The sequence below is a fragment of the Jaculus jaculus genome, chromosome 6 (genome assembly GCF_020740685.1).
Source record: "Jaculus jaculus isolate mJacJac1 chromosome 6, mJacJac1.mat.Y.cur, whole genome shotgun sequence".
In the NCBI taxonomy this organism is placed as follows: Eukaryota; Metazoa; Chordata; class Mammalia; order Rodentia; family Dipodidae; genus Jaculus; species Jaculus jaculus.
The window spans coordinates 66,574,907-66,602,654 of record NC_059107.1 but is presented as its reverse complement, the minus strand read 5'-3'; the positions used below and the strand labels follow the sequence as shown (position 1 = coordinate 66,602,654).

Genomic DNA, 27,748 nt, shown 5'->3' with positions numbered 1-27,748 from the left:
CAGGGGCAGCTACAGCAGCAGCAGCAGAGGCAGCAGGGGCGACAGACCCAGTGCAGGCAAGTTTAGCAGCAGCAGTTCCAGCAGTGGGGGTGCTGATCTGCAGGGCCACAGTTTCCAGGCTCAAATTGCCCCACAGGAAAAGCCAGTGCCCAGCTCGAGAAATCAGAACAGCAGCCCGACGACCAAGGCAGCAACATGACTGAGACCAAAATCATCCAAGGTAACTGGGATTGCACCAGGGAAGGGTCGCACTTGGTCACAAGCTGACTTGGATCCCTCAACAGACCAGAAATCTTCTTTCTGTTGATAGAGGATCTGGTTGTTATAACTACTACTCTGGCATACATACTCGGGGCTGTTTTTGATTGAATGGGTACAGTGTTTAGTTAACTTTTAGAATCTACCTGTATTTTATTCCACTCAGCCTACTTGAATACTCCCATAGCAGGGAAACTCAACCCCTAGGAGCACCTTTGTAGACACTCTGAGAGTCTTAAGAGCCACAACAAACACCTTAAGCTCCTACCCTGAAAATATATGAAATCAAATCAATTGATACAGCTAAGAATACCCACCTAGCTAGAAAATCCAAGCATTAACTTAATTCGAGATGCAAAAGTATATACATTATAACACAAGAAAAACTAAAAAGCAAGATGATATAAATCCACCTAAAAGTATTAATGCATCAGAAATGACCTCCAGTGAGAACGAGTTAGAGAAAATGCTTGAGAAAGATTTCAAAAGAATGATAGTAAATATGTTCAAAGAAGTCAGAGAACAAATCAAAGGAGTCAAAGAGGAAATCAAAGAAGATGCAGGACACTAATTTCATGAAATAAAGAAGGCAATACAAGACATAAATAAGGAAATAGAAATAATAAAGAAAAACCAGTCAGAATTACTAGCAATGAAGAACACAGTTAATGAAATAAAAAACTCTGTAGAAAATCTCACCAGTAGAATGGATGAAGGAGAGGACAGAATATCGAAACTAGAAGACCAGGTGGCAGGTCTAATACAGTCTAACAAAGAGAAAGACAAGCTTATAGAAAAGTATGAGTGGGAATTTCAAGATATTCGGGACACTATGAAAAGATCATACATAAGAATTCAGGGCATAGTAGAAGGAGAAGAATTCCACTCCAAAGGCATTGTAGGCATCTTCAACAAAATCATAGAAGAAAATTTCCCCCAAATTGGGAAAGAGGTGCCAATGCAGATACAGCCTTTAGAACCCCACACAGACAAAACCTGGAAAGAACCTCTCCTTGCCTTATTATAATCAAACTTCCAAACACACACAACAAAAAAAAATATTGAAAGCAGTCAGAGAGAAAAATCAAGTTACCTACAAAAGCAAGCCCATCAGGATTACAGCAGATTATTCAACATAAACTTTTAAAGCCAGAAGGGCTTGCAGTGATATATTCTAAGTTCTGAAAGATAACAACTGTCAATCAAGGTTACTTTATCCTGCAAAGTTATCCATTCAAATAGATGGAGAAATAAGGACATTCCATGACAAAAGCAGGTTAAAGGAGTATTTGAAGACAAAATCAGCTCTACAGAAAATATTTGATAGAATTCTCCATGCTGAAGAAAAGGAAAAGCACACATATAAGGAACCTAGAAAAAACAAGCAATGCTCAAATACTAGTTAATACAAGAGAGCACAGGTAGAACCAGAACCACAAAAAAAAAAAAAAAGGCAAACATAAATACACACCTTTCAATAATATCTCTTAATATCAATGGCCTCAATGCCCCAACGAAAAGACATAGGTTTGCAGACTGGGTTAAAAAACAGGATCCTACAATTTGTTGTCACAAAGAAACTCACCTTTCTACAAAGGATAGACATTATCTTAGGGTGAAAGGTTGGAAGACGGTGTTTCAAGTGAATGGGCCTAGAAAACAAGCAGGGTTGCTATCCTAATATCTGACAAGGTAGTCTTTAGTCCAGCGTTAGTCAAGAAAGATAAGGAAGGTCACTTTATATTGATTAAGGGCACACTCCAACAGGAGGACATTACAATCCTAAACATATATGCACCTACCATAGGGCCCCCCAAATTCATCAAACAAACACTATTAGAGCTAAGGTCACAGATAACATCAAACACTGTGGTGGTGGGTGACTTTAACACCCCACTCTCATCAATTGACAGGTCATCGGGGAAAAAATAAACAGAGAGGCACCTGGACTAAATGAGGTCATAGAAGGAATGGACCTAACAGATATATACAGGACATTTCATCCAAAGGCTGCAGAATATACATTCTTTTCAGGAGCACATGGAACATTCTCTAAAATAGACCATATATTAGGACACAAAGAAAATCTTAACAAATTTAGGAAAATTGAAATAATTCCTTGCATTCTATCTGACCACAATGGAATTAAACTACAAATCAGTAGCAAGAAAGGCTATAGAGCATACACAAAATCATGGAAACTAAACAATACACTACTAAATGATGAATAGGTCAATGAAGAAATCAAGAAGGAAATCAAAAAATTTATAAAGTCAAACGATAATGAGAACACAACATACCAAAATCTCTGGGACACAATGAAGGCAGTTCTAAGGGGTAAATTCATAGCCTTAAGTGCCTATATTAAGAAATTAGAAAGGTCGCTAATAAACAACCTAATGCTTCACCTTAAAGCCTTGGAAAAAGAAGAACAAGGCAAACCAAAGTCAGTAGATGGGAAGAAATAATAAGGATTAGGGCAGAAATTAACGAAATAGAAACAAACAAACAAAAAAAACAATCCAAAGAATTAATGAAACAAAGAGTTGGTTTTTTGAAAGGGTAAACAAGATTGATAAACCCTTAGCCAATCTGACCAAAAGAAAGAGAGAAGAGACACAAATTAATAAAATCAGAGATGAAAAAGGTAACATCACAACAGATTCCAGAGAAATTCAAAAAATCATAGGGACATACTATAAAAGCATATACTCCACAAAGTATGAAAATCTGAAAGAAATGGATGATTTCTTTGATTTGTATGACCTTCCTAAATTAAATCAAAATGAGATTAATCACTCAAATAGACCTATAACAAACTTGAAGATCTGAACAGTTATCAATAATCTCCCAACTAAAAACAGCCCAGGCCCAGATGGATTTACTGCTGAATTTTACTAGACCTTTAAGGAGGAGCTAACACCATTGCTTCTTAAGCTTTTCCAGGAAATAGAACAAGAAGGAAATCTACCAAACTCTTTCTATGAGGCCAGCATCACCCTGATACCATAACCAGGCAAAGATAGAACAAAAAAAGAAAATTACAGACCAATCTCCCTCATGAATATAGATGCAAAATATTGGCAAACAGAATACAAGAATATATCACAAAGATTATTCACCCTGAGGACTTCCGGTCAAGATGGCAACCGCCTAGCTGCACTACAAACAACAAGGGGGAAAAAAGGCAAGTATTCAAGGGAAATTAGGAACTTTTTGAAGAGGGAGGGCACAGATTGGGGTAAAAGAGGGAAGCAGACACCCCCGTGACCCACGCCCTGCCACCACGCCCACCGCGAATCGCTGCATCGGGCGCGGCCTGGCGACCCAGCTGCCTGGTGCCCGTGTGCACCAAGCCCCACGCACCCGGCAGCCCCGCGTGCCCCACAACCCCCGTGCCCCTCCCCCCCAGCACGCCCCACGCTCCCTATCTACACGCGGCAGGCACGGCCCAAGCGAACCGAGGCTTCCCGCGCCCCGGGCGCCCAGGCCTGCCCCACGCCCCCGCGCCTCCTGCGCGCCCCAGACCCCCGAGCCCCACCCCCACGCACCTCAAGACCCCCCTGCCAGCCCCACCCCCTGCCCGCCCCACCCCCGCGTGCCCCACCCCTGTGCGCCTCATGTTCCCTACCTACACACGGCAGGTACGCCCCAAGTGCCACGCGCCCCGGGCACCCAGGCATGCCCCGCACCCCCGCGCCACCCCCTCGCGCCTCGAGCCCCAACAGGCGCCCCGCCCCCACCTCCCCCCGTGCGCGCGCCCAAAGCTCCCTACCCACACGCAGCAGGCGCGCTCCAAGCTCCCCGCAGCATCCGGCGCCCGGCCACCCAGGTGTGCCCCGCGCACCCCGCATGCCCCGAGACCCCCGCGCCCCACCCCCGTGCTCCTCGAGCCCCCCCCCGTGTGCCCCCCCTACTGCACGTCCAGACTGCCCTGCAGCGTCCCACAGTGTACTGCAGCTTCCCGCGCTCTATCTTACCTCAGTGTGCTCCACGCCCCCTGCGTGACCCGCGACCCCCTTGACCCCTCCCCCGCGCGAGTCCTGCACCCCCCGCACCCACCCAAGCACCCTGCGCTCCTAGCCGCCTCCCCTCCCCACGCACCCCAGAGCATCCACGCCCTGAGCCCCGTGCGCCCTGAAGTGCTCCCTGCCCCCCCCGACCCCCCCGCCCGCCCCTTGTCCCCCCTGCCGCATGTGGCCTGGGCGCCCCCACGCGTCCTGAGCGCGCCCCTGCGTGCCCAGGCATGCCCCGCGCCCCCTGTGCCCCACCCCCACGCGTCCTGCGCCCCAGCGAGCCTCAGCATACCCCGCCCCCTTCCATGCCCCGCGCCCCCCTCCAACCCCCTCAACCCCCCAGCAAGCCCCGCCCCCCCGCGCGTCCAGAGCACCCCGCGGTGTCCCTTGGCATTCTGCACCCCAGTGTGCCCTGCGCCCCGTCCCCCCACGCGACCCTGAGCCGCCCCGTGCAGCCTGCGCACCCCCCACGTGCCCTGCGCCCCTAGCCCCCGTGCCTCCCGCACACTCCCCCACGCCCCCCGGAGCACCCCGTGACCCCCCGCGCGACCCGCGCTGCACCCCGCGCTCCCCCCCGTGCACCTGGGTGCCCTGCACCCTCCCCGCGCCCCGCACACCCCCCCTGCATGTGCACCCCCTCCCACACCAACAGCGCACCCCTCGCCCCCTGACTGATCAGAGCGCCCCACGCCCCCGCCCCTTCAGGGCACCCCACCCCGTGCCCCCTGAGCCCTGCCGCCTCCCGCACACCCCACCCTGATTGCCCCGTGCCCCAGCGCACCCTGATCCCCCCCCGCCGTGTGCCCCACTCGCTCCATACACACCATCGCACCCTGCGCCCCCTTCCGCCCACCCGCCCACGCACCCTCTGCACATCCCGCATGGCTGTGCTCTGATCGGGCACCCACCAGTCACACCTGCCAGCCTGTTGCACTGAACCTGAGACCTCCTACCTCGCCCTTGTTCTCTGATCCTGCGAGTAGACCAGCCACGTGGTGCTCTGTTCGCAGGCCTGTGGGGGCCACCCCTGCTGTGAATAGGTGGCTGCCAGATCCCCTGCTACTGTGCTCACATCACTTGCCGCCGGTCAGCTTCTGCTGTGTCCTGATTCCGTACCCACATCATCTGCCTCTGCACTGCAATTGCACTGCAGCGGGCCCAGTCCCACAGCAAGAGCCACATAAGTGCACACTGAGTCACTAGCACCAGCGCAGGTGCCATCCCCTACCTGTACATCGCCACCCATCCCCCACTCCCCTGATGTGGAAGAGCACAGACTGTTTACAGACCCCAATGTACCCAGCCAGAATCTAGGCACCTTCAGGGCTTGCTACCTCAGTCCCCTCTCAAGCTCAAAGACAGGCAGCTTAGGTGCATTACTGGGTGAGAATTCAGGCAACTTTGGTGCCCCTGTCAGGCTATAGGTAGGCGGCTTTGGTAAGAGTGAGCAAAAACCCAGGCTGCTTACAACTGCCCCAGGCTGCCTTGGATTCGCACTAAGCTAGATCCCAGGCTGCTCCACCCACCTACCTGCCCATACACTGACATGGGTAGACCACAGAGCAAAAGAAATAACACGAAAAATAAAATGGAAGAAAATCCAGACAGATCACCCAGTCCAACAAGGATCACAACTAACCAAAACATAGAAGAGTGTTTAGGATCAGAACATCAAGTGGAAGCAATGAACAATGCAACCCTGACCAAACTACTGCTAGAACTGACAGGAAAGCTACAAAGGATAGATAATCGTATGGATGCTACCATCACTAAACTAGAGCAATATGACAAGACACTGGAAGGAGTTCAAAGAGAGCTAAGAGAGTTGAGGGAGAGTGAAAAAAAAAGAGGACCTTAAAAATCAGCTGGCCACACTAAATGAAAACATAAAGAAATGCAAGGATGATTTCCAAGAATCATCAAGAAAATCAGAAAATGAGACAAAAAGGGAGCTGGACAAAGCGATGGAAGTGATACATAGGAAAGTAGTAGAAAATGCAAACTTAATTGAACAAGTCCAAAACTCACTAGAGGCTCTCAAGAATAGTCAGCGAAGTGGAAGACAGAAATTCTGATCTGGAAGACAGGATGGAAGAAACAGTTCGAGAGTCCAAAAATTTCAGTAAGTTCAAAAGTTCCTGTGAACAGAACATGAGAGAATTGTGGGATACACTTAAACGTCCTAATATCAGAATCATTGGAATACCAGAAGGAGAAGAATTTCAGACCAAAGGCATGGAGAACTTATTTAACACAATAATTGAAGAAAACTTCCCCCATCTCTTAAAAGAAAGGCCCATCAAGATTCAAGAAGCAAACAGAACTCCTTACCGACTAGACCAAAGGAGAAACTCCCCAAGGAATATTATCATTAAGACTCTAAACATTGACATCAAGGAAAAAATCCTAAAGGCAGCTAGGGAAAAACAGCACACCACTTTCAAAGGAAACCCCATCAGAATTACTTCAGACTTCTCAATGGAAACCCTGAGAGCCAGAAGGGCCTGGAATGATACTCTCCAAACTCTAAGAAACTATGGCTTCCAACCCAAACTACTCTACCCGGCAAAAGTCTCCCTTATAATAGATGGTGAAAGGAAAACTTTCCATGACAAAACTCAGCTTTACAATTATATGAACACAAAACCAAACCTACAGAAAGTACTCCAGGAAATTCTCCACAGAGAAGAAACAAATAACCAAACACAAATGCCTACAAGAAGCAGATCACAGCAACCAAACCCAGAGTAGATAGAAAAAAAAAAAAATTAAATTCCATGGAAATGCCAACACACCTCTACCACCACAACATGACAGGGATCAAATCCAATCTCACAGTCATCACCCTAAACATTAATGGCCTTAATTCACCCATCAAGAGACACAGGCTAACAGGGTGGATCAAAAAATTAGACCCCTCAATCTGCTGCCTTCAAGAAACCCACCTTACCACTAAAGACTGAAACCTCCTCAGGGTGAAAGGGTGGAAAACAATATTCCAAGCAAATGGGAATAAGAAACAAGCAGGTGTAGCTATATTAATATCAGATAAAGTTGACTTCAAACCAAAAACAATCAAAAAAGACAAAGAAGGCTACTTCCTATTTGTAAAGGGAACAATCCATCAAGAGGATATTACAATCATAAATCTGTATGCACCAAACACAGGGGCACCTCAGTTCATAAAACAAAACCTACTTGACAATAAAACAGAAATAACCACCAACACCATCATAGCTGGGGACTTTAACACACCATTATCAGTAATAGACAGATCATCCAAACAGAAGCTCAACAGGGAAGTAAGAGAGCTCAACAAAACCATAGAGCACTTAGACCTAACAGACATCTACAGAACTTTCCATCCCAAATCCACAGACAACACATTCTTCTCAGCAGCCCATGGAACATTCTCTAAAATAGACCATATACTGAGTCACAAAGATAGCCTCCACATATTTAGGAAAATCGACATAATTCCTTGCATGATATCAGATCATAATGCTATATTCCTAGAAATCAACAACAAAAAAACCAACAAGAGCCCCAACGGCAACTGGAAACTGAATAGTACACTCTTAAACAATAAATGGATAGTGGATGAAATAAAAAATGAAATTGCAAAATTCCTGGAATTGAATGACAATGAGAACACACCATACCAAAACTTGTGGGACACAATGAAGGCAGTCCTCAGGGGAAAATTCATAGCACTCAATGCCTTCATAAAAAAGACAGAAAGATCCCAAATCAATAGCCTAACCATCCACCTAAAGGCATTGGAAAAACAAGAAAAATCCAACCCAAAGAGCTCCAGAAGGAAAGAAATAATTAAAATCAGAGCTGAAATTAATGAATTGGAAGCCAAGGAAACAATTAAGGCAATTGACAAAACAAAGAGCTGGTTCGTTGAAAAAATAAACAAGATCAACAAACCTCTGGCCAATTTGATCAAGCAAAAAAAGGAGAGACTCCAAATTAACAAAATTCAAAATGAAAAAGGAGAGATCACAACAGACATCAGTGAAATCAGCAGAATCATCAGGACTTATTTCAAAAACCTCTACTCCACAAAACTGGAAAATGTGGAGGAGATGGATAAATTCCTGGATGCATATCATCTACCAATGCTAAACTCAGAGCAGAAAAACCACCTCAATGAACCCATCACGCTGATGGAGATTGAAAAAGTAATAAAAAACCTCCCAAAAAAGAGGAGTCCAGGACCAGATGGATTCCCAGCCGAATTTTATCAAACCTTCATGGAAGAACTCAAACCAATCTTCCTAAAACTGTGCCACACAATTGAAGAACAGGGTAAACTACCCAACTCCTTCTATGAAGCTAGTATGACCCTAATCCCAAAACCAGGCAGAGATGCCACAAGAAAAGAAAACTATCGGCCTATTTCCCTAATGAACATAGACGCAAAGATCCTCAACAAAATTCTTGCAAACCGAATCCAACAACACATCAAAAGCATTATCCACCTTGACCAAGTGATATCTATCCCAGGAACACAAGGGTGGTTCAACATACGAAAATCTGTCAATGTAATACACCACATAAACAAGCTTAAACATAAAAATCACATGATCGTTTCGATAGATGCAGAAAAGGCCTTCGACAAGATACAACATCACTTCATGATCAAAACATTGGAGAGAATCGGCATGGCAGGTTCACATCTTAATATAATAAAGGCAATATACAAAGCTCCAAAGGCCCAAATAATACTTAATGGAGAGAGACTGGAGGAATTCCCATTGAGATCAGGAACAAGACAGGGATGTCCTCTCTCACCTCTGCTTTTCAATATAGTTCTGGAAGTCCTAGCCCAAGCAATAAGGCAGGAGAAGGAAATAAAAGGGATACAATTTGGAAAGGAAGAAGTTAAGTTAGCGCTATTCGCTGACGACATGATTGTATATGTAAGAGACCTGAGAGACTCCATCCCAAAACTCCTGAAGGTGATTAACTCCTATAGCAAAGTAGCAGGATACAAAATCAATGCACAAAAATTGGAAGCATTTCTGTATGCAAATGACAAAGACACAGAAAAAGAAATAAAGGACATAGTCCCATTTTCAATAGCAACAAAAAAAATAAAATACCTTGGAATAACGTTAACCAAGGAAGTAAAAGATCTATACAACGAAAATATAAAAACTCTCAAAAAAGAAATTGAGGAGGACTTGAAACAATGGGAAGACCTCCCATGTTCCTGGATAGGCAGAATTAACATTGTGAAGATGACAATCCTACCAAAGGCAATATATAGATTTAATGCAATTCCAATTAAAATCCCTACAGTGTTCTTCACAGACATAGAAAAAATGATCCCAAATTTCATATGGAAAGGCAGAAGGCCTTGCATATCCAAACATATCCTCAGCAAAAGAAATACCTCTGGTGGCATCACCATACCCAATATAAAGTTATACTACAAAGCCATAGTAATAAAAACAGCATGGTACTGGCATAAAAACAGGAGTATAGACCAATGGAATAGACTTGAGGACCCGGATTTTGGGCCAAGCAACTATAGCTACTTGATATTCGACAAAGGCCCAAACAATATAGACTGGAAAAAAGATAGCATCTTCAACAAATGGTGCTGGACAAACTGGATAACCACATGCAGGAAACTAAAACTTGATCCACACATTTCACCATGTGCAACACTCAAATCCAAATGGATCAAAGACCTCAACATAAGACCAGACACTCGAAAACTACTGGAAGAAAATTTAGGAAGTACTTTCCATGATATAGGAATGCAAAAAGACTTCCTGAATAAAACCCCAGTGGCTCAAGTTCCTAAACAGTCACTCAACCATTGGGATCATATGAAGCTGAAGAGTTTCTTTACAGACAAGCATATAATAAGCAAAGCCAATAGAATACCCACAGAATGGGAGAAAATATTTGCAGGTTATCCAACTGATAGAGGCCTTATCTCTAGAATTTACAAAGAACTCAAAAGTCTAAACAATAAGAAGACAAATACCCCACTCACAAAATGGGGCACAGAGTTAAACAGGCAATTCACAGAGGAAGAGAAACAAATGGCAAACACCTAAGAAAATGTTCATCATCCCTAATCATCAGAGAAATGCAAATTAAAACAACTATGAGATTCTACCTTACCCCAATAAGGATAGCCAACATCAAAAGGTCAAATGAAAATAAATGCTGGCGAGGATGTGGAGAAGCAGGGACACTCATTCACTGTTGGTGGGAATGCAGGATGGTACAACCACTTTGGAAAGCAATATGGAGACTCCTGAAAAAGCTGGCTATAGAAATACCAACATACCCAGTTATACCATTATTGGGTATCTACCCTAAAACCTTCAAACCAAAAGCCAGAGAGATTTGCTCAACCATGTTTGTAGCAGCTCAATTCGTAATAGCTAAAAGCTGGAATCAACCCAGATATCCATTAGAAGAATGGATAACAAAGATGTGGTATATCTACACAAGCAAAAAAGGCATAAAGAAATTTGAGGAAAAATGGTTGAACCTGGAACAGATCATTCTCAGCGAACTTACCCAATCACAGAAAAAAAATTGACACATAGTCTCACTCATCTGCAACACCTAACCTGAATCTGCCCAAGATGCCTTACATACCCAGCAAGTACCTCATGGACTAGACAATAAGATGGATGGGAGGGCGGGGAGGGAATCAAAGGGTGGAAAACAGTAATCCGGACCCAAACGGCAATGGTACCATAAAATTCTACTTCCTGAAAGACAGACCAAATGGCTGAACCTTCACTAGACACTTACAGGAAACACCTGAACCAAAAGACACTGGACAGGGTAGGATCAAGACTGACCTAAATCTCCTACATCTTCCCTCCCTCCCTCTCCCCCTCTCCCCTCTATCTCTCTCCTCTCTAACTCTTGTATATTAGTTATCTTTTTCCTCAATTTCTTAGTGGACACTGACCTGTAACCCCCACTTCCAGCTTGGGCCTACCATCCACAATGAGCTTTTGATCAGAGAAACCTACAAAGTTTCCCAAAACAATGACAGACTTCTGTCAGAGTACTTGATGACCCACCAAAGGCCAGTGGTAAGACCCTATTGCTGAAGACTCCATATGCAGCTGACGCGTAAAATGGAATGACATCATAGAAGCCAGGAGAGAGACAGTGCCCAGACAGTCAGTGTGTCTAGTGCCAGAAGGCGCTACATAGGCGACTGGGGGAAATGACCAAGATCTGTCCAAGCAACACATTGTCTAACCTAATTAGCAACAAATAACTGGATGTGATGCCCACACAAGTGCAATAGTGGTACACAGCCATGGTGAGGAATCAATTGCTCTTGATTTGGCTAACTGATCCACTCAGTGGTACTAGACCTTTAGCTGGAGCTGGGAAACAAATCAGAACCATACCCAAACACAAGCCCACTCTACAATATCAAGCTACCATCAATCACGGGGTATAAGAGGGCCTACACCTATCAAACTGTCTATCAAAAAAGTAAGTGTTATCTCAATTTTCCGGGTGCTAAGTTACTCTCCGTTGGAGAATCTGCTTCTCTTTTCCAGATAGATGCAGATCCTAAGAAGAGAGCTGCCCCAACATACCTCAAAAGGGGCCCAACTGAAACTAAGGACAACTGGCGAAATAAGCAAGGGTGATGTTTTCCTGTGAACCGGATACCAGCACAAAGGGGAAGGAGATCAACGCAGAGAAAAATCAACTCCTACCAAATCAGAGAGCCATAGATTCAGAGGCCTCCAACACCTCAGCACTGAAGCAGACCAAAAATGAACCCAACATGGCTCAGGGAAATCTTGCGGAAGAGGGGGTGGAAAGAATGTCAGAGTTTCATGTTGGGTCATGATTTGCAGAGACATTTATCATACTAATAACTGGGGGCTAACTCCACAATGCACGACCCATTTTCATTAACAAGGAGTGTCTAATGGGAGGGGGTAGATCACAGATGAGCCTAAATAATGGTACCAAACTGCCGTATTTACTGAAAAGAAAACTAATAAATTAAATTTAAAAAAAAAAATTATTCACCCTGACCAAGTAGGCTTTATCCCCAATATTTGCGTATATTGAACCATCCCAGAGATGCAAGGATGGTTCAATATACGCAAATCTATAAATGTAATACATTATATAAACGGGTTGAAGGACAAAAATCACATGATCATCTCATTGGACACAGAGAAAGCATTTGACAAAATCCAACATCCCTTCATGATAAAAGTCCTACAGAGACTGGGAATAGAAGGAACATATCTCAATATAATAAAAGCTATTCATGACAAGCCTACAGCCAACATATTACTAAATGGGGAAAAACTGGAAGCTTTTCCACTAAAATCAAGAACAAGACAAGGGTGTCCATTGTCCCCACTTTTATTTAATATAGTTTTGGAAGTCTTAGCCATAGCAATAAGGCAAGAGACACACATAAAAGGGATACAAATTGGAAAGGAAGAAATCAAGTTATCATTATTTGCAGATGACATGATTCTATACATAAAGGACCCTAGAGACTCTACTAGCAAGCTGTTAGAGCTGATCAAAACCTACAGCAATGTAGCAGGATACAAAATAAATACACAGAAATCAGTAGCCTTCATATATGCTAACAACAAACACACAGAGGATGAAATCAGAGAATCACTCCCATTCAAAATTGCATCAAAAAAAATAAAATACCTTGGAATAAACCTAACCAAGGAAGTAAAGAATCTATACAATGAGAACTTTAAAACACTCAAGCGAGAAATTGCAGAAGACACTAGAAAGTGGAGAAACATCCCTTGTTCCTGGATTGGAAGAATCAATATTGTGAAAATGGCAATCTTACCTAAAGCAATCTACACATTTAATGCAATCCCTATCAAAATTCCAAAGGCTTTCTTCATGGAAATAGAAAAAACAATCCAAATATTCATTTGGAATCACAAAAAACCTCGACTATCTAAAATAATACTAGGAACAAAAATAAGTCTGCAGGCATCACTATACCTGATTTTAACCTATACTACAGGGCCATAGTAACAAAAACAGCATGATATTGGCACAAAACAGATATGTAGATCAGTGGAACAGAATAGAGGACCCAGATGTAAGCCCAAGTAGCTATAGCCACCTGATATTCGATAAAAATGCCAAAAATACTCATTGGAGAAGAGACAGCCTCTTCAGCAAATGGTGTTGGGAAAACTGGATGTATATCTGCAGAAGGATGAAAATAGATTCTTCTCTCTCCCTATGCACAAGAATTAAGTCCAAATGGATTAAAGACCTTAACATCAGACCGGAAACTTTGAAACTGCTAGAGGAAAAAGTAGGGGAAACCCTTCAACATATTGGTTTTGGCAAAGACTTTCTGAATACAACCCCAATTGCTCAGGCAATAAAGCCACAGATTAATCACTGGGACCTCATGAGATTCCAAAGATTTTGCACTGCAAAGGACACAGTGAAAAATGCAAAGAGGCAACCTACAGAATGGGAAAAAATCTTTGCCAGCTATATATCTGATAGAGGATTAATATCTAGGATATACAAAGAACTCAAAAGGTTAAATAATAAGGAATCAAACAAACCAATCAAAAAATGGGCCATGGAGCTAAATAGAGCATTCTCAAAGGAAGAAATACAAATGGCATATAAGCATCTCAAAAATGTTCTACATCATTAGCCATCAGGGAAATGCAGATTAAAACTACATTGAGATTCCATCTCACTCCTGTCAGATTGGCCACCATCATGAAAACAAATGATCATAAATGTTGGCAGGGATGTAGAAAAAGAGGAAACCTTCTACACTGCTGGTGGGAATGCAATCTGGTCCAGCCATTGTGGAAATCAGTGTGGAGGTTCCTAAAACAGCTAAAGATTGATCTACCATATGACCCATCTATAGCACTCCTAGGCATATATCCAAAGGAATCATCTCATTTCCTTAGAAGTACGTGCTCAACCATGTTTATTGCTACTCAATCTATAATAGCTGGGAAATGGAACCAGCCTAGATGTCCCTCAACTGATGAAGATGTGGCACATTTATACAATGGAGTTTTACTCAGCAGTAAAGAAAAATGAAGTTATGAAATTTGCAGAAAAATGGATGGACCTGGAAAGGATTATACTAAGTGAGGTAACCCAGGCCCAGAAAGCCAATTGCCACATGTTCTCTCTCATATGTGGATCCTAGCTACAGATGACCGGGCTTCTGCGTGGGAATGAAAATACTTAGTAGCAGAGGCCAATAAGTTAAAAAGGAGACATCAAGAGAAGAGAAAGGAAGGGAGGAGGGTACTTAATAGGTTGATATTGTATATACGTAAGTACAATGATTGAGATGGGGAGGTAATATGATGGAGAATGGAATTTCAAAGGGGAAAGTGTGGGGGGGGGAGGGAGGGAATTTACGTGGGATTTTTTTATAAAAATATAAAATAAAAATAAGCCAGCCAATTAAAATAAAGAAAGAAAGAAAGAAGAAGGCTCAGATTTTTTAGGAGGAGATCATCTACTCAGGGTACCACCTCAGCCAGGGACAGAGGAGACTAGGGGAAAGACGAACATGAGTGATCATCTGGTACCCCCATCCCCAAACTAAGAAACATCTCAAAGAGTTCCTAGGGGCAGCCAGGTTCTGCCACCTCTGGGTCCCAGAATTCTCCACCATAGATAAGCCTCTTCTCAGTCCCCTCTGAAGGCCCATTATAGACCCACTGAAGTGGGAAATGGAGGAAGAAAAAGACTTCACCAACTCAAGAGAAGACTAAGTGAGGATCCTGCACTGGCACTCCCAGATGTCATCTGCCCCTTTGCCCTCTATGCACATGAAAAGTGGGGGATTGGATTAGGTGTCCTAACTGAGTGGCTAGGCGCATGGAATAGACCAGTGGCATACCTGTCCAAAAGACTGGACCCAGTAGCCTCAGGATTGCCTCCTTGCTTCTGGGCCCTGGTGGCCATGGTAGTACTGGTGCAAGAAGCAGACAAATCACCTTTTGGACAGAGCATCACTGCCAAAGTACTGTACCAGGTCACCTCTTTGCTAAATGGGACAGCCAGCTGCTGAATGACTGAAGAATGAGTGGCTCAATATCATGCTGGAAGATCCCTGAGTGTGGGTGGGAGCCACTCAAGCCCTAAACCAGCCACACACCCACCAGAAGAGGAGGGAGTACCTTCCACACTTGTGAAGAGGTCATGGAGGACATCTTCTCATGACTGGATTGGAAGGATGAGCTGCCTCCAACTCAGATATAGAACTCTTTACTAACAGGAGCCAAAGCCAACAACAGAGGAGTATCACACTGGGCATGCTGTTACCACTACTCATCAGGTCATAGAGGAGGGTCGACTTCCCAAAAGGCTGAGCTCCATGCACTAGTGAGAGCACTCTCCCTCACACAGGGAAAGCAAGCCACCATTTGACATTTGCTAGTTTTTTTCAGGATGAATAGAGGGACCTCCCCACCCACACAAAAAAAGCCCAAGAGGTGTCCTGCATTATGGCCAGAAAAGTCATTCTGTACATTGGAGTCCCAATGAGCATCAGGCCAGGCAACGTTCCAACTTGTTTTGAGCAGTATCATCCAGCAGGTGTCCATAGCGATGGACAAAACTTGGAATCTACACATGTTGTATCACCCCCAATCCTTGGGCTGAGTTGAGAGAATGAACAGGCCCTTAAAGATTGCAATGGCCAAACACTGCTGGGAAACAGGCCTTCCTTGGCCAGAAATTCTGTCACTTGTAGTGTTCAGAATGAATGCAATGGCACACTCACAAATGTGGATTTTCCCCTTTCAAAATTTTGTTCAGGTGCCCTCCCCCACTGCTCATGAGAGACTCTGGGGATGTCCAGGAATGCAGACAAACTCACCTCCAGTGGTCCTTAAAGGACTTAGTCCACTCTGCAAAGGAAATTACTGGACATTTCAATCTGCCCCCTTCCCTCATGGCTCAGGATCCCCTACCTTTCTGGAATCCAGAAGACTGGGTCTGGGTAAAGATCCCAGCCTGGGGAAGCTTAGATCCCAAATGGGAGGGGCCATGCCAAGTTATCCTAACCACTCCCTCAGCTCTTAAAGCAGCAGGTGTCAAGCTGTGAATCCATCAGAAGCAGGCAAAGATAGCTTCTAACCTGGAGCAAACTTGGACAGTGGTTGTGGACTCCAAAGATCCCTTGTGGATGAAGCTCCCCAAGAAGAAGAGCAGAGATGAGAACCTGCCCACCCCCCAGATCCTGATGGAAGCTATACTTACCTCAAACTCCGGAGATCTTGCAGCTGATGTACCAAAGACCTTGGGCCTGACCCCTGTAACTACCAGTGCTTGTTCAGGGAATGGCCCTTGTACCATCTCCCTCAGGTGGTGTATGGAATGGGATACCCCCATAACTAAAAGAGTACATCAGGACTGTAGTAGAGAAGACAGTTACTGGAAAAGAATTGTTATGACTGGTGCAAGCACTGGAGACCTGAGTTTGGATCCCCAGGACCTGCATAAATGCCAGGTGTGGTGTTAGGTGCCTATAATCCCAGCACTGGGTCGATAGAGACAGGCATATCACCACAGTTAGCTAGCTAGAAAGCCTATTAAGTCAGTGAGATGTGGGTTCAGTGAGTGACCCTATCTCAACAAACCAGATAAAGAGCCATAAAGGAGAAGCCATTGCCAACCTCTGACATCCACATGCAGATGGTCACACATACAGAAACATATACAGACATATATGCACTCACACCACACAGACATACAAAAAAGGAACAAGTTTATGTCATTTTTAGGAAAATGGAGATAATCCTATTAAGCAAATTAAGCCATATTCAGAATGAAAAAGAGGGCTTAGTACCCACATAATGCCGGATATATAAGGTGGCTCATGCATCTGGAGTTTGTTTGCAGTGTGGCTGGAGGCCCTGTTGAGCCCATTTTCTCTATTTTCTCTCTCTCCCTCTTTCTCTCTTAAATAAATAAATAAAGATAAGAAAGTAACTCATATCAAAGGGAAGATATCCTATAGAATGACAAAGGTTTTCTCTCATTTCTTGTTCCTAGATTTTAATAGATTTATAAAAACCATGTATGTTTATGTAACATGAAAGTAGAAGCAAATTGTCTAGAAGAACACAGGGAAGGCATGGGAGGAGGGAAAGGGGCTAGGGTAAGATGTACGGGTGGGAGATGCTTAATGTACAACATATGCCTGTATGGAGATGTCCTTATGTAACACAGTGTCATGTACAATGAATATAAACAATGGAAAAATTAAATAACTAAAAAAGGAAAAAAAAAGAATTGTTATGACTGGAATGGCTTTACCATACAGGGCTGAACGATCAGATTGGATGGTAACTGCGGGTGGGACTCTGGGTATCAGTTAAAATGGTGCAAATCTATTGACTTTAGTAGCAGGGTGGCAAGAGGAATACCTGACTCCAGACAAGGGGTACAAAAAAATCAAGGATCTTCTCATAGATAAAAGGGGAGATGTCTAAATAGAGTTGACCTTTAAGAACCCCATTACTTAGGGAATTCACAGACTGGCATTAACATTAAATGATTACCTTCCCACTGAGTAAAGTCAATTCCCTGGGTCCATAGACAAAAAGAGAACCCCAACAATCAGTCGGGCCCAAGGCCATTTGACCCTGACCCTCCCCCCAAACACACACACTCAAGATGTTGTCCCTAGTAAATGCTAGTCATGAACTTCTTTTTTTTTTTTAATTTTTGTTTATTTATTTATTTGAGAGCGACAGACACAGAGAGAAAGACATATAGAGGGAGAGAGAGAATGGGCGCGCCAGGGCCTCCAGCCTCTGCAAACGAACTCCAGATGCATGCGCCCCCTTGTGCATCTGGCTAACGTGGGACCTGGGGAACCGAGCCTCGAACCAGGGTCCTTAGGCTTCACAGGCAAGCGCTTAACTGCTAAACCATCTCTCCAGCGCAGTCATGAACTTCTTAACCAGGCAAGTCCCTCCTTGGGAAAGATTTCTGGCTATGTCTGAGAGCCAACCAGGTCTCTTATACTGGGGTGGGAGTAACTAACCAGAGCCTACATAACATAGTAGAAGAAACTTGCTTAACTGGGCCACCAGTCCAAGTTATAGGAGAGGCTTGATGTGTTAGAACCGAGGAAAACTGCACTAGACTGGCCACAAAGACAGTGTCCCCTAAGAGAACATATTTTGTCTGTCCTAAAGATATCCATACTTGTTATCCAGGAGTGAACTGTAAGCTAGTATCCCTAGCCTCTGACTTAGATGTGTTCCTAGGAGATGAAGTCTGTCGGTACCTACAACCCAAGGAAGTAAAACAGAAAGATTTGCCCTGGCAGGAACTGCAGCCACCAATACCACTGCAGTAGGCCTTTAACATGTACAGCATAGTCAACTCTCTAGGCAGATTCAGGAAGACCTGACCATTGTCCAACAGAGCACATCACCCTTCAGAACCAAATAAACTCACAGGCAGGGGTGGTCCTGCAGAAACAGAAAGGACTAGATTTGATTACTGCAGAGAAAGGGGGCATACGTGTGTTCCTGGGTGAAGAATGTTGCTTTTTTGTTTTGTTTTGTTTTTCAAGGTAGGGTTTTGCTCTAGCCCAGGCTGACCTGGAATTCGCTATGTAGGCTCAGGGTGGCCTTGAACTCAGCAATCCTCCTACCTCTGCCTCCTGAGTGCTGGGAATTACAGGTGAATGTTGCTTTTATGCCAATCAATTGAGGTTAGTAGGAGAAAGTGCTAGGCAATTGGCATAAAGAATTAAGATTAGGAGCAAAAAGGAAGGTATATAATCAGAAGCTGTTTGGACAACATGGGGACATTGGCTTGTGCTCCTAGCAGGGCCCTACCCATGATCTTATTGGGCCTTCTGTATGGACCCTGCATTCTCAACCTTCTCTCCAGGTTTGTCAAGAATTGGGTTGAAGCCTGGAGAGATGGCTTAGTGGTTATTATGCTTGCCTGCAAAGTCAAAGGACCCAGATTAAATTCCCCACAACCCACGTAATCCAGATGCACAAGGTGGCACATGCATTTGGAGTTTGCTTGTAGCAGCGTAAGGCCCTGGCATGCCTATTCTCTCTCTTTCTCAAATAAAAATAAAATTTAAATAAAAAAAGAATCAGGGCTGGTGAGATGGCTTAGCAGTTAAGGCACTTGCCTGCAAAGCCTAAGGACACAGGTTTGATTCCCCAGTACCCACATAAGCCAGATGCACAAGGTGGCACAAACATCTGGAGTTCATTTGCAGTGGCTATACAGGCCCTGGCACACCCATTCTATCTCTTTATATGCTTCTTTCACTATCTCTCCCTCTCTCAAATGACTTTTTGAGAAGTTTCTTCTATTTCAGAGATTTACCTTTAAACCCCCCAAAATTGTTTTGTTTGCTTAAAGTTGCCATCTATGATGTGAAGCCCAGCAAACATGCCCCTAAATCCCACTCTTATGGGGTCCCACATGCTCCAAGGAAGCACAGCTGACCCAATGCTCACATATTGTCATTCTGTGTGGCTGTGGCTGGCCTTAACAAGACTGGAGAGCCATGTCCTTTAAATAAAATTTCAGACCTTGCCTGATGCACAGTAGCTGTTCCACAGTTAGCTTCACAGGCATTAGAGCTGGACATGACTTGGTACTCATCTAGTGAAATCCTCTCTGGCTACAAGGGAAGAAATTTAGGCCCAGATGGGATAGGAACTAGTCTAAGGTCATTCAGGTTATTAAGGCAGGAATAAAATCTCAACCAGTTCTCAAAACGTCCAGTCTCACAGTCTTCCCATCACTATCCTAATTCTGCTTATACTGAGTTTGACAAGAACCACTAGAGGATCATGAAACATTAGTGAGAGGCTCAACATCAGCACTTACCACTTTCCTTCTTCCTGACTTTGAAACATGCAGACTACAAAACCAAATCCCCCAAAATCACACATGGGGGTGTCACTTACCTGGAGTAGCTTTTGTGGTCTGCCTTATCCATAAAGTTGTAGGAATAGATGTTGAGAACTTCATCAGGGTCTTTGGTGAGGCTGTAGTCTGGGCTAAGGTAATGCTTGTTTTCTTGTTGAGTCTGGTTGTAGTCAAATAGAAAAAAGGAAAAGGGTTTCCACTGATAAAGAAGGGCCTGTTGGTTATGCCATCTGTGGTAACCCTCTCAGAGGGGATGGAATACTTGGTCGTGGTTAATGCTGGGGGGCTGTTGACCAAAGCTGAGGAATGAGCAAAAGAAATCACATTGTCCACTGTTGACCCAGCATCCATGGAGGCTGTTCTTAAGAGTTCAGTCTGGCTTTGTTTTTCAATAGAGAGGGCTGAGGTTTCTTCCAATGGGTTCCTTGTAACTGTTACCAAAGTTGTACTGGGGGTGGTCTTCTTGGCTGCTGTCGGTTTGCTTTCTATGGTGCTGCTAATGGGGAGTGTGGTCTCAAGGGTGGCTGATTTTGTGGTCTGAGAGATATGTGACATTGCCTCAGTGGAGTGGGACATAGCTGATGTCTTAGAGGTGGACAAGGCCATCCCTCCTGCAGAGCTCTGGTCTGTGTCTGAGGTACCAGAGATGATGGCAGCTGTTTCTATATCTGTGATGCTACAGTTGCCAAATTCAATGTGGGTGATGCCATAGGCAAACAGGTCTTTAGCTGGAGTCTCAGTGTCAGGTCCCCTCATTTGTGGGCTGAAGATGACCTGAACTGAGCTCTCTGAAGAGGAGCTGCTTTCTGAGGACAGGCTCTCAGCTTCTTTGGAGGTGTTTGCCAATGTCAAGAAGCCAATCGTGACCCTGTTTGCTTCTTCAGAGCTATCATCAGTACAGATGGTGGAAAAGGTGACGTCTGTGGGACCAGGGCCTATACCAGTCTCAACCAGGCTTACTCCTGTTCTCCGGAGATTGCCACTTGTTGCAGAAGTCTCCATAGGGGTGGTGAGCACAGCCACAAAGTTGGAAGTTATTATCTTCCTAAGTACTCTGGTCTGGGAGAAAGTGGTCTGAGGAAGCCTGGTCTCTGCTACAGAGGTAGTAGTTTGCAGCTTCCCAGCCTCTGTTTCCAGGGAAGTGTCCTGGGCTAACCTGGTCTCTGCTTCAAGGGGCGTGGTCTGGGTCTTTCTGGTCTCTATTACAGAGAAAGTGGCCTGGGACTTCAGGGTGGCTGCTGCAGTATAGGTGGGCTGGGGTTCTCTAGTCTCTTCTGCAGGGTAGGTTTTCTGGGTCTTCCTGGTCTCTTCTGCAGGGGAAGTGGTCTGGGACTCCAGGGTCACTGCTGCTGTGTAGGTGGTCTGGGTCTCCGTGGTTTCTGTAACAGGGGAAGTGTTTGGGCTTTCTGAAATGGTACTGGTTGGTATAAAGGTCTTAGAAATGGCCTTAGCGCTCAGGAATTGAGTTTCCAAAGAAGCATGGCTCACTGTTGAGTACTCAGCAAGGTCAGTGCTTTGGAAGGCTCCCTCTGTCTTTATCCTCACTCCTTGAGGCAAGGCAGGCACTTCTGTTGTGTTTGTCACCAAAAAAACTGGGCTGCTGGTACCGAGGCCTGTATTGGGTAAGATAATAACTTGGTGAGTCTCAGTGGACTGACTTCACATGAGTTTTTTCATTTATGCCCTGGCACTATTAGGAGGAAGATGGTGGGGTGGGGGTCATTGTTAGCCAACTTTCCATCTGTATAAATGAGAAAGAAGGAGGAAGTATGGGGACATCCAGGCCTGCACGGCAGCCGTGCCTGCAGTTGTCCTGTCTGGTGCTCTGTAAAACCCTGATGACAGACCTCCTTGAAGCCAGCTAGTCCAGTATTCCCATTGTTTATTGGTCTGCAGCAGAGTGTGTGTGCCTTCAAACATACTGAAGAACCTTGTAACTTTCCCATGGGTACTTTTCTTATCCAACAAATGTTTTCCATGGAAGTATTTTCTTTAAAAATGTTTGTGTGTGGGCTGGAGAGATGGCTTAGTGGTTAAGCGCCTGCCTGTGAAGCCTAAGGACCCCAGTTCAAGGCTGGATTCCCCAGGACCCACGTTAGCCAGATGCACAAGGGGACGCATGTGTCTGGAGTTCGTTTGCAGTGGCTGGAAGCCCTGGGCCCATTCTCTCTCTCTTTCTCTCTCTGCCTCTTTCTCTCTGTGTCAATTTCAAATAAATAAATAAAAATAGAAATAAATGTTTGTGTGTATATGTACCTGTGTATATACATCCTCACAAAAGTAGTTAACTTCCTTTGAGGTAAGGTCTTCTCATTGGCCTAGAGCTTTCCAATTAGTTTATACTAATTGGTTAGTGAGCTCCAGTGGTCCACCTCTCAACTCACCAGTGCTGTGATTCATCTGGAAATCTATGGGGAAACTGGGCACCAAACTCAGGACCTCGTGCTTGTGAGGCAAGCACTTTTCTGACTGAGATATCTCTATAGTCCAGAAGTATTTTCTTAAAAATCAAGGCATTTTTTTGCCTTTAGAAGAAAGACTGGAAAGGAGGACTTTCTAATGTGACTGTGGGATGTGCTAGGGAAGTAGGCAGTCCTGGAGGCTGTAGCCAGGGAAAACAGTTTCTCATTCCTGTCAAGGCTCTCTCACATGAGAAACCTGAGAACTACTGGGATGGAAGCCCAGAACCAACAGAAGCAATAGCCAGGCATCTTCCACATATGAGCCCGATGAAGCAAAATCTGATGCATCAGACAGAAGATGCTAGCACACTCCCATAAAGCAAAAGGCCTCTTCAGGAGACTGACCCTTCAGGTTGGAGGAGTGAAGGGTCAACCAGCATGTATATTCCCCAAAGAGGCTATGTGAGAATCCCTGATGACAAGATAAATGTGCCTGTCCTGCCTGAGGGCTCTCTCTCTCTGTATCTTTGTTTCTCATTGTCTCTCTCTCTCTCTCTCTCTCTCTCTCTCTCTCTCTCTCTCTCTCTCTCTGTGTGTGTGTGTGTGTGTTTCATGTAGTCTCTTAGGAGAGTGTTGCCAGATTTGGTAAATAAAACTGGACACCCAATCATATTTGAATTTTTAAAAATTATTTTGTTTTATGGATGGACCTGGAAAGTATTATACTAAGTGAGGTAACCCAGGCCCAGAAAGCCAAGCGCCACATGTTCTCTCTCATATGTGGATCCTAGCTACAGATGACTGGGCTTCTGCGTGAGAATGAAAATACTTAGTAGCAGAGGCCAGTAAGGTAAAAAGGAGACATAAAGGGTAGAGAAAGGAAGGGAGGAGGATACTTAATAGGTTGATATTGTATATATGTAATTACAATGATTGAGATGGGGAGGTAATATGATGGAGAATGGAATTTCAAATGGGAAAGTGTGGGGGTGGGGAGGGAGGGAATTACCATGGGATATAATTTATAATCATGGAAAATGTTAATAAAAATTTTAAAAAAAATTATTTTATTTTAGAGAGAGAAAAAGAGAGAGGGAAGGAGAATTGATGCAACAGGGCCTCAACCACTCAATCAAATTCCAGACACTTTCGCCACCTAGTGGGCATGTGCAAACTTGCACTTGCCTCACTTTTGTGTGTCTACCTTATGTGGAATCTGGAGAGTCAAACATGGGTCCTTAGGTTTCACAGGCAAGTGCCTTAACTGCTAAGCCATCTCTCCAGCCCACATTTGAATTGTTATTTCAGATCAACAAGTCTTTTGAATTTCTGCAAAAGTAATTAAGCTTTAGTATGAGTATTTCTTCTGTAATATTTGAGACATATACTGAAAAGAGATTCATTACCTGAAATTCAAATTCAACAGGTTTTCTAGTGTCTTTTTAATGAGAGAGAGAGAATTGGTGCACCAGGGCCTCAGCCGCTTAAATCTAATTCCAGATGTTTGTGCCACCTAGTAGGCATGTGCAACCTTGTGCTTGCCTCACTTTTGTGTGTCTGGCTTATGTGGGATCTGACAAGACATGGAACATAGGTCCTTAGGCTTCACAGGCAAGCACCTTAGCCTTTAAGCCATCTCTCCAGCCCTTATCTAGTATTTTCTCTGGTAATACTGCTCTTAGAAAAAGACCAAAATATGAACTCCTTTTCCACATTCTGATGGTTTAATGTGATTTAACTAAGATCTACAGGTCCCAGCATAGCCCAAAGACATAAAAGAGGCCTAAGACTAGGATATTAGCACCAGGATGTCCCTATCAATCCCCCTGTGAACCAAACTGAATGTTGGAGCAGGAGTCAAGAGAGAAGGTTACATGCTGCCTACCAACTCAGATGACCTACCACTAAAAATCTTGATACTGCCTCCTGCCATGTAGTCTGGCCACTAGGTCTGTCCCAGCCATCTTGACTTCACCTGACTAAAATAACCACAATACCCAACCTGCCCAGAAAATTAGAGGAGGAATTGAAAGCTTTCAAATCCCAAAGCCTGCTGGGGTATGTATATGAAGCATTTCTTCCCTCATGTCCTCTCAGATAGTCAGTTGAAAGCTCACAACATACTTTAATTCCCAGGCACTCTGGCTGTGCCTCCATGCACAGCAGGTGGGCCATGTGCACACACATGCTCTCAGTGTTTGTTCAGTGTACCCCAACCTCGCACAGACAATCACATTTCAACAGGAGCTGCTAGTGAGCTTCTTCACACACTTTTTTCTCCCCACTTCCCAGCCTGGCTGTTTCTCTGAGGCTTCTGGCTCACAGAAACCACTCTTCCCCAATTCTAGAATGTTGCCATACTCTTGCTCTCTGCCTCTAAGGTGAAGATGAGGAGAGTGTGGTGTTTGGAGCATGCTTTGAGTTCCATCGCTGCCTCTTTCTGTGATACTGGTCAAATCTCTGGATTTCAAGCTGGCAGTTTCTCATCTGTGAAATAGAGTGCGTGGCATCTAGTTCATGGGATTGTGAGGAACAAATTAAACAGAATGCAAAATACAGGCTGGTTGACCATGAGGACATTGTGACCCAATAGTTAAGCACTAACATTGAGTGCTGGCAAGGGGGATAAAGTACTCAGCCTTCATAATACCCATTCTTGTCACTAAAGGAGTGGCAGTAACCAAAAAGAAAAAAGGAAAGAAAAGCCAAGATAGTGGTGCACACCATTAATCCTAGCACTTGGGAGGCAGAGACTGGAGGATCACTATGAATTAGAGGCCAGCCTGGGACTACAGAGTAAGTTCCAGGTCATCTTGCACTAGAGAGTAAGACCCTACCTCAAAGAAAAGAAAAAAAACGGGAGTGGCAGTGGCTATAAGATGAATATCTATACTTTAGAGTCATTCTGAGAACTAAAAAGGTATTGTGTGATGTTGATATGCAATGGTATATCATTGCAACAAATGTACCTCTGTGAGGACAGGGAGTGTAGGGAGGTTGTATATGGCAGGGGCAGGATAGTTGGGAACTCTAGACTCTCTGCTCATTTTCTCTATGAACCTAAAAATACTCTTAAGACAGCCTATTGAAGCATTGTGATGAGTTTGGCACAGTGCCTGTGACAGGTCAGTTTAGCTCCCTTTATTTTAGAAAAGCTGCTTCTCTCAGAATCTTCCTGTCCAAGCAACTTGTGACAACCCTTTAATACAAGAGCCATATTGTGTTATATTTTGATGGAAATCCTCATTATCTAACAAACTTAGAGGTGTCTGAATTTTGTTAAACCACATTCTTCAGCTTTAGACAGAATTACCACAAGCTGGCACATCCCCCCCCACCCCCGCCACTCTCCCTCTCCACTTACAATGCTCCATGACTAAAGACAAATTTACAATGGTGGCTGTAGTGTCACACAATGCCTAAACTGACACATACCGCCACTTCCTCACTGATCATCAGCAACTACAGCTAATACAATAAACAAAACACCTATACCCTTGGCCAAAAAGAGTTGCCTATGCCAAAACCCACACCCAAAGCCCTGCCAGTGACAAATCCCAGGGTTCTTCTTATGCCCTTACCTGCAGAGTTCCCAAAGACATCAGCATCCCAGCAGAAGAAAAGAAGAGGCAGAGCCAGGCCCCAGACAGAGCCCATCCTAGCTGGGCACTGACCACCACTGCCTGGCAGACCTGCCTCTCCCCAGCTTTTTCCTGTTTCCTCAACCCAGGAAGGCAGGGCAGGCCACCTGCTGAGCAATGTGACTGGGCAGGGTCCAAGATTTAGTCAGGTGAACATAAATGCACAGGCTGAGAGCTGGCAGGAAAGGACTGGCAGCAGGAATTGAGGAAAAAAAAAAAACACTAAGAATACAGCTCCTCTGAGCCTCCCTCTTCTTTCCTGCTGCACCCCAGCTATGCTGGGGGCTTCCTCATTCCAGAAGCAGGTGAGTCCCTAAACTTAGGCTTAATGTACTGGCAAGTATTCCAGTGCCTTTTTCACCCCAGCCAGGGACTCTCCCAGTCCATTCCCCTTTCTTTTTTAAAATTTTATTTTATTCATTTTTTTAAGAAAGAAAGAGGCAGGTGGGGGGCAGAATGGGCACACTAGGGCCTCTAGCCACTGCAAACAAACTCCAGATGCATGTGCCACTTTGTGCATGGCTTATATGGGTACTGGGGAATTGAGCCTGAGTCCTTAGGCTTCACAGACAGGTGGCTTAACCTGTAAGCCATCCCCTTTCCTTTTTAAGTGATCAACAGCTCCAGCAGCTTGCATACATGGAGGCAAGAAACCCCTGCAATGGAAATATGGCCAGTGCTTCTCTGAGTTTACACAGCTTTGTCTGGGATGGCTTCTTTTCTGTATAGGAGATTTCCAAGCAAGGAAGATAGCTATTGGCTCTGAGGCCCATTACAACCTTAGCCAGGAAGCTCTTGGAGCATTTCTCCAACCAAGCTGGGTCTCATCCTGAATGAGCATAGGATGCTAATCTCACTAAGTGAACAAGCACACTGTTATATGCTGGACACTGTTCTAGGCCTTTGAGGTACATCTCTGAGTGAACAGATCTCTGCCCTCAGGGAACTGACTTCCCACTAAAGGATGTCAATCAGTGAGCACAATAAATAAGTGAGTATATAAGAGCAAATATTCCAGAGGAAAATAAGGCCAGCAAGAGGAATTGCAAGTGATTATATATGGGTGGGGTTCAGGTTGCAGTATTAAATAAGTGAGAAGGTAGTAGGGAAATTGCCACGTTCATCATCATGCTAGAGAAGGTCTAGAAGCCTAAGGTAGGAGCGTCAAAGAGCCATGAGGCTGGAACCACAGGAGGATAAGTGATGAAGCTGAATGCATCAGAGTATGAGGGAGGGCTATAAATCTATAAATCTCTGTAGAGGCTTTTACTCTGCCAAAAGACAAATTTTAATTTAGTTTAAAGACCTTAGGTGGCTTAATTTTGGTTTCTTGAGCTGACAATGCTTCATTCCATATAACAGTAAACTGAGCTGAGGAGGCTGAGTTTACAGACAGAGAAAGGTTGAAGAAAGCAGGGGAGGGGTAGGGAGGCAGGGGCTGGGGATGTGCTCAACATAGCGCTCTTGCCCTGGGTTCATTCCTGGCACTGTA

The 27,748-nt window shown here is 44.5% G+C and overlaps 1 protein-coding gene across 1 annotated transcript in view; it reads right to left on the bottom strand.

Annotated features, from left to right (window-relative positions):
* Muc20 (mucin 20, cell surface associated) overlaps positions 1 to 26,362 on the bottom strand; it is a 54,207-nt gene extending 27,845 nt beyond the window's left edge. Inside the window, exons 1-2 of the mRNA XM_045152978.1 lie at positions 26,197 to 26,362; positions 20,252 to 21,826 (exon numbers count right to left, since the gene is read on the bottom strand). Of these exons, the coding sequence (XP_045008913.1) occupies positions 20,252 to 21,826; positions 26,197 to 26,272 (1,651 nt within the window). The 5' untranslated portion in view covers positions 26,273 to 26,362. The remainder of the gene's footprint in view (positions 1 to 20,251; positions 21,827 to 26,196) is intronic.
* Positions 26,363 to 27,748: the final 1,386 nt, after the last annotated feature.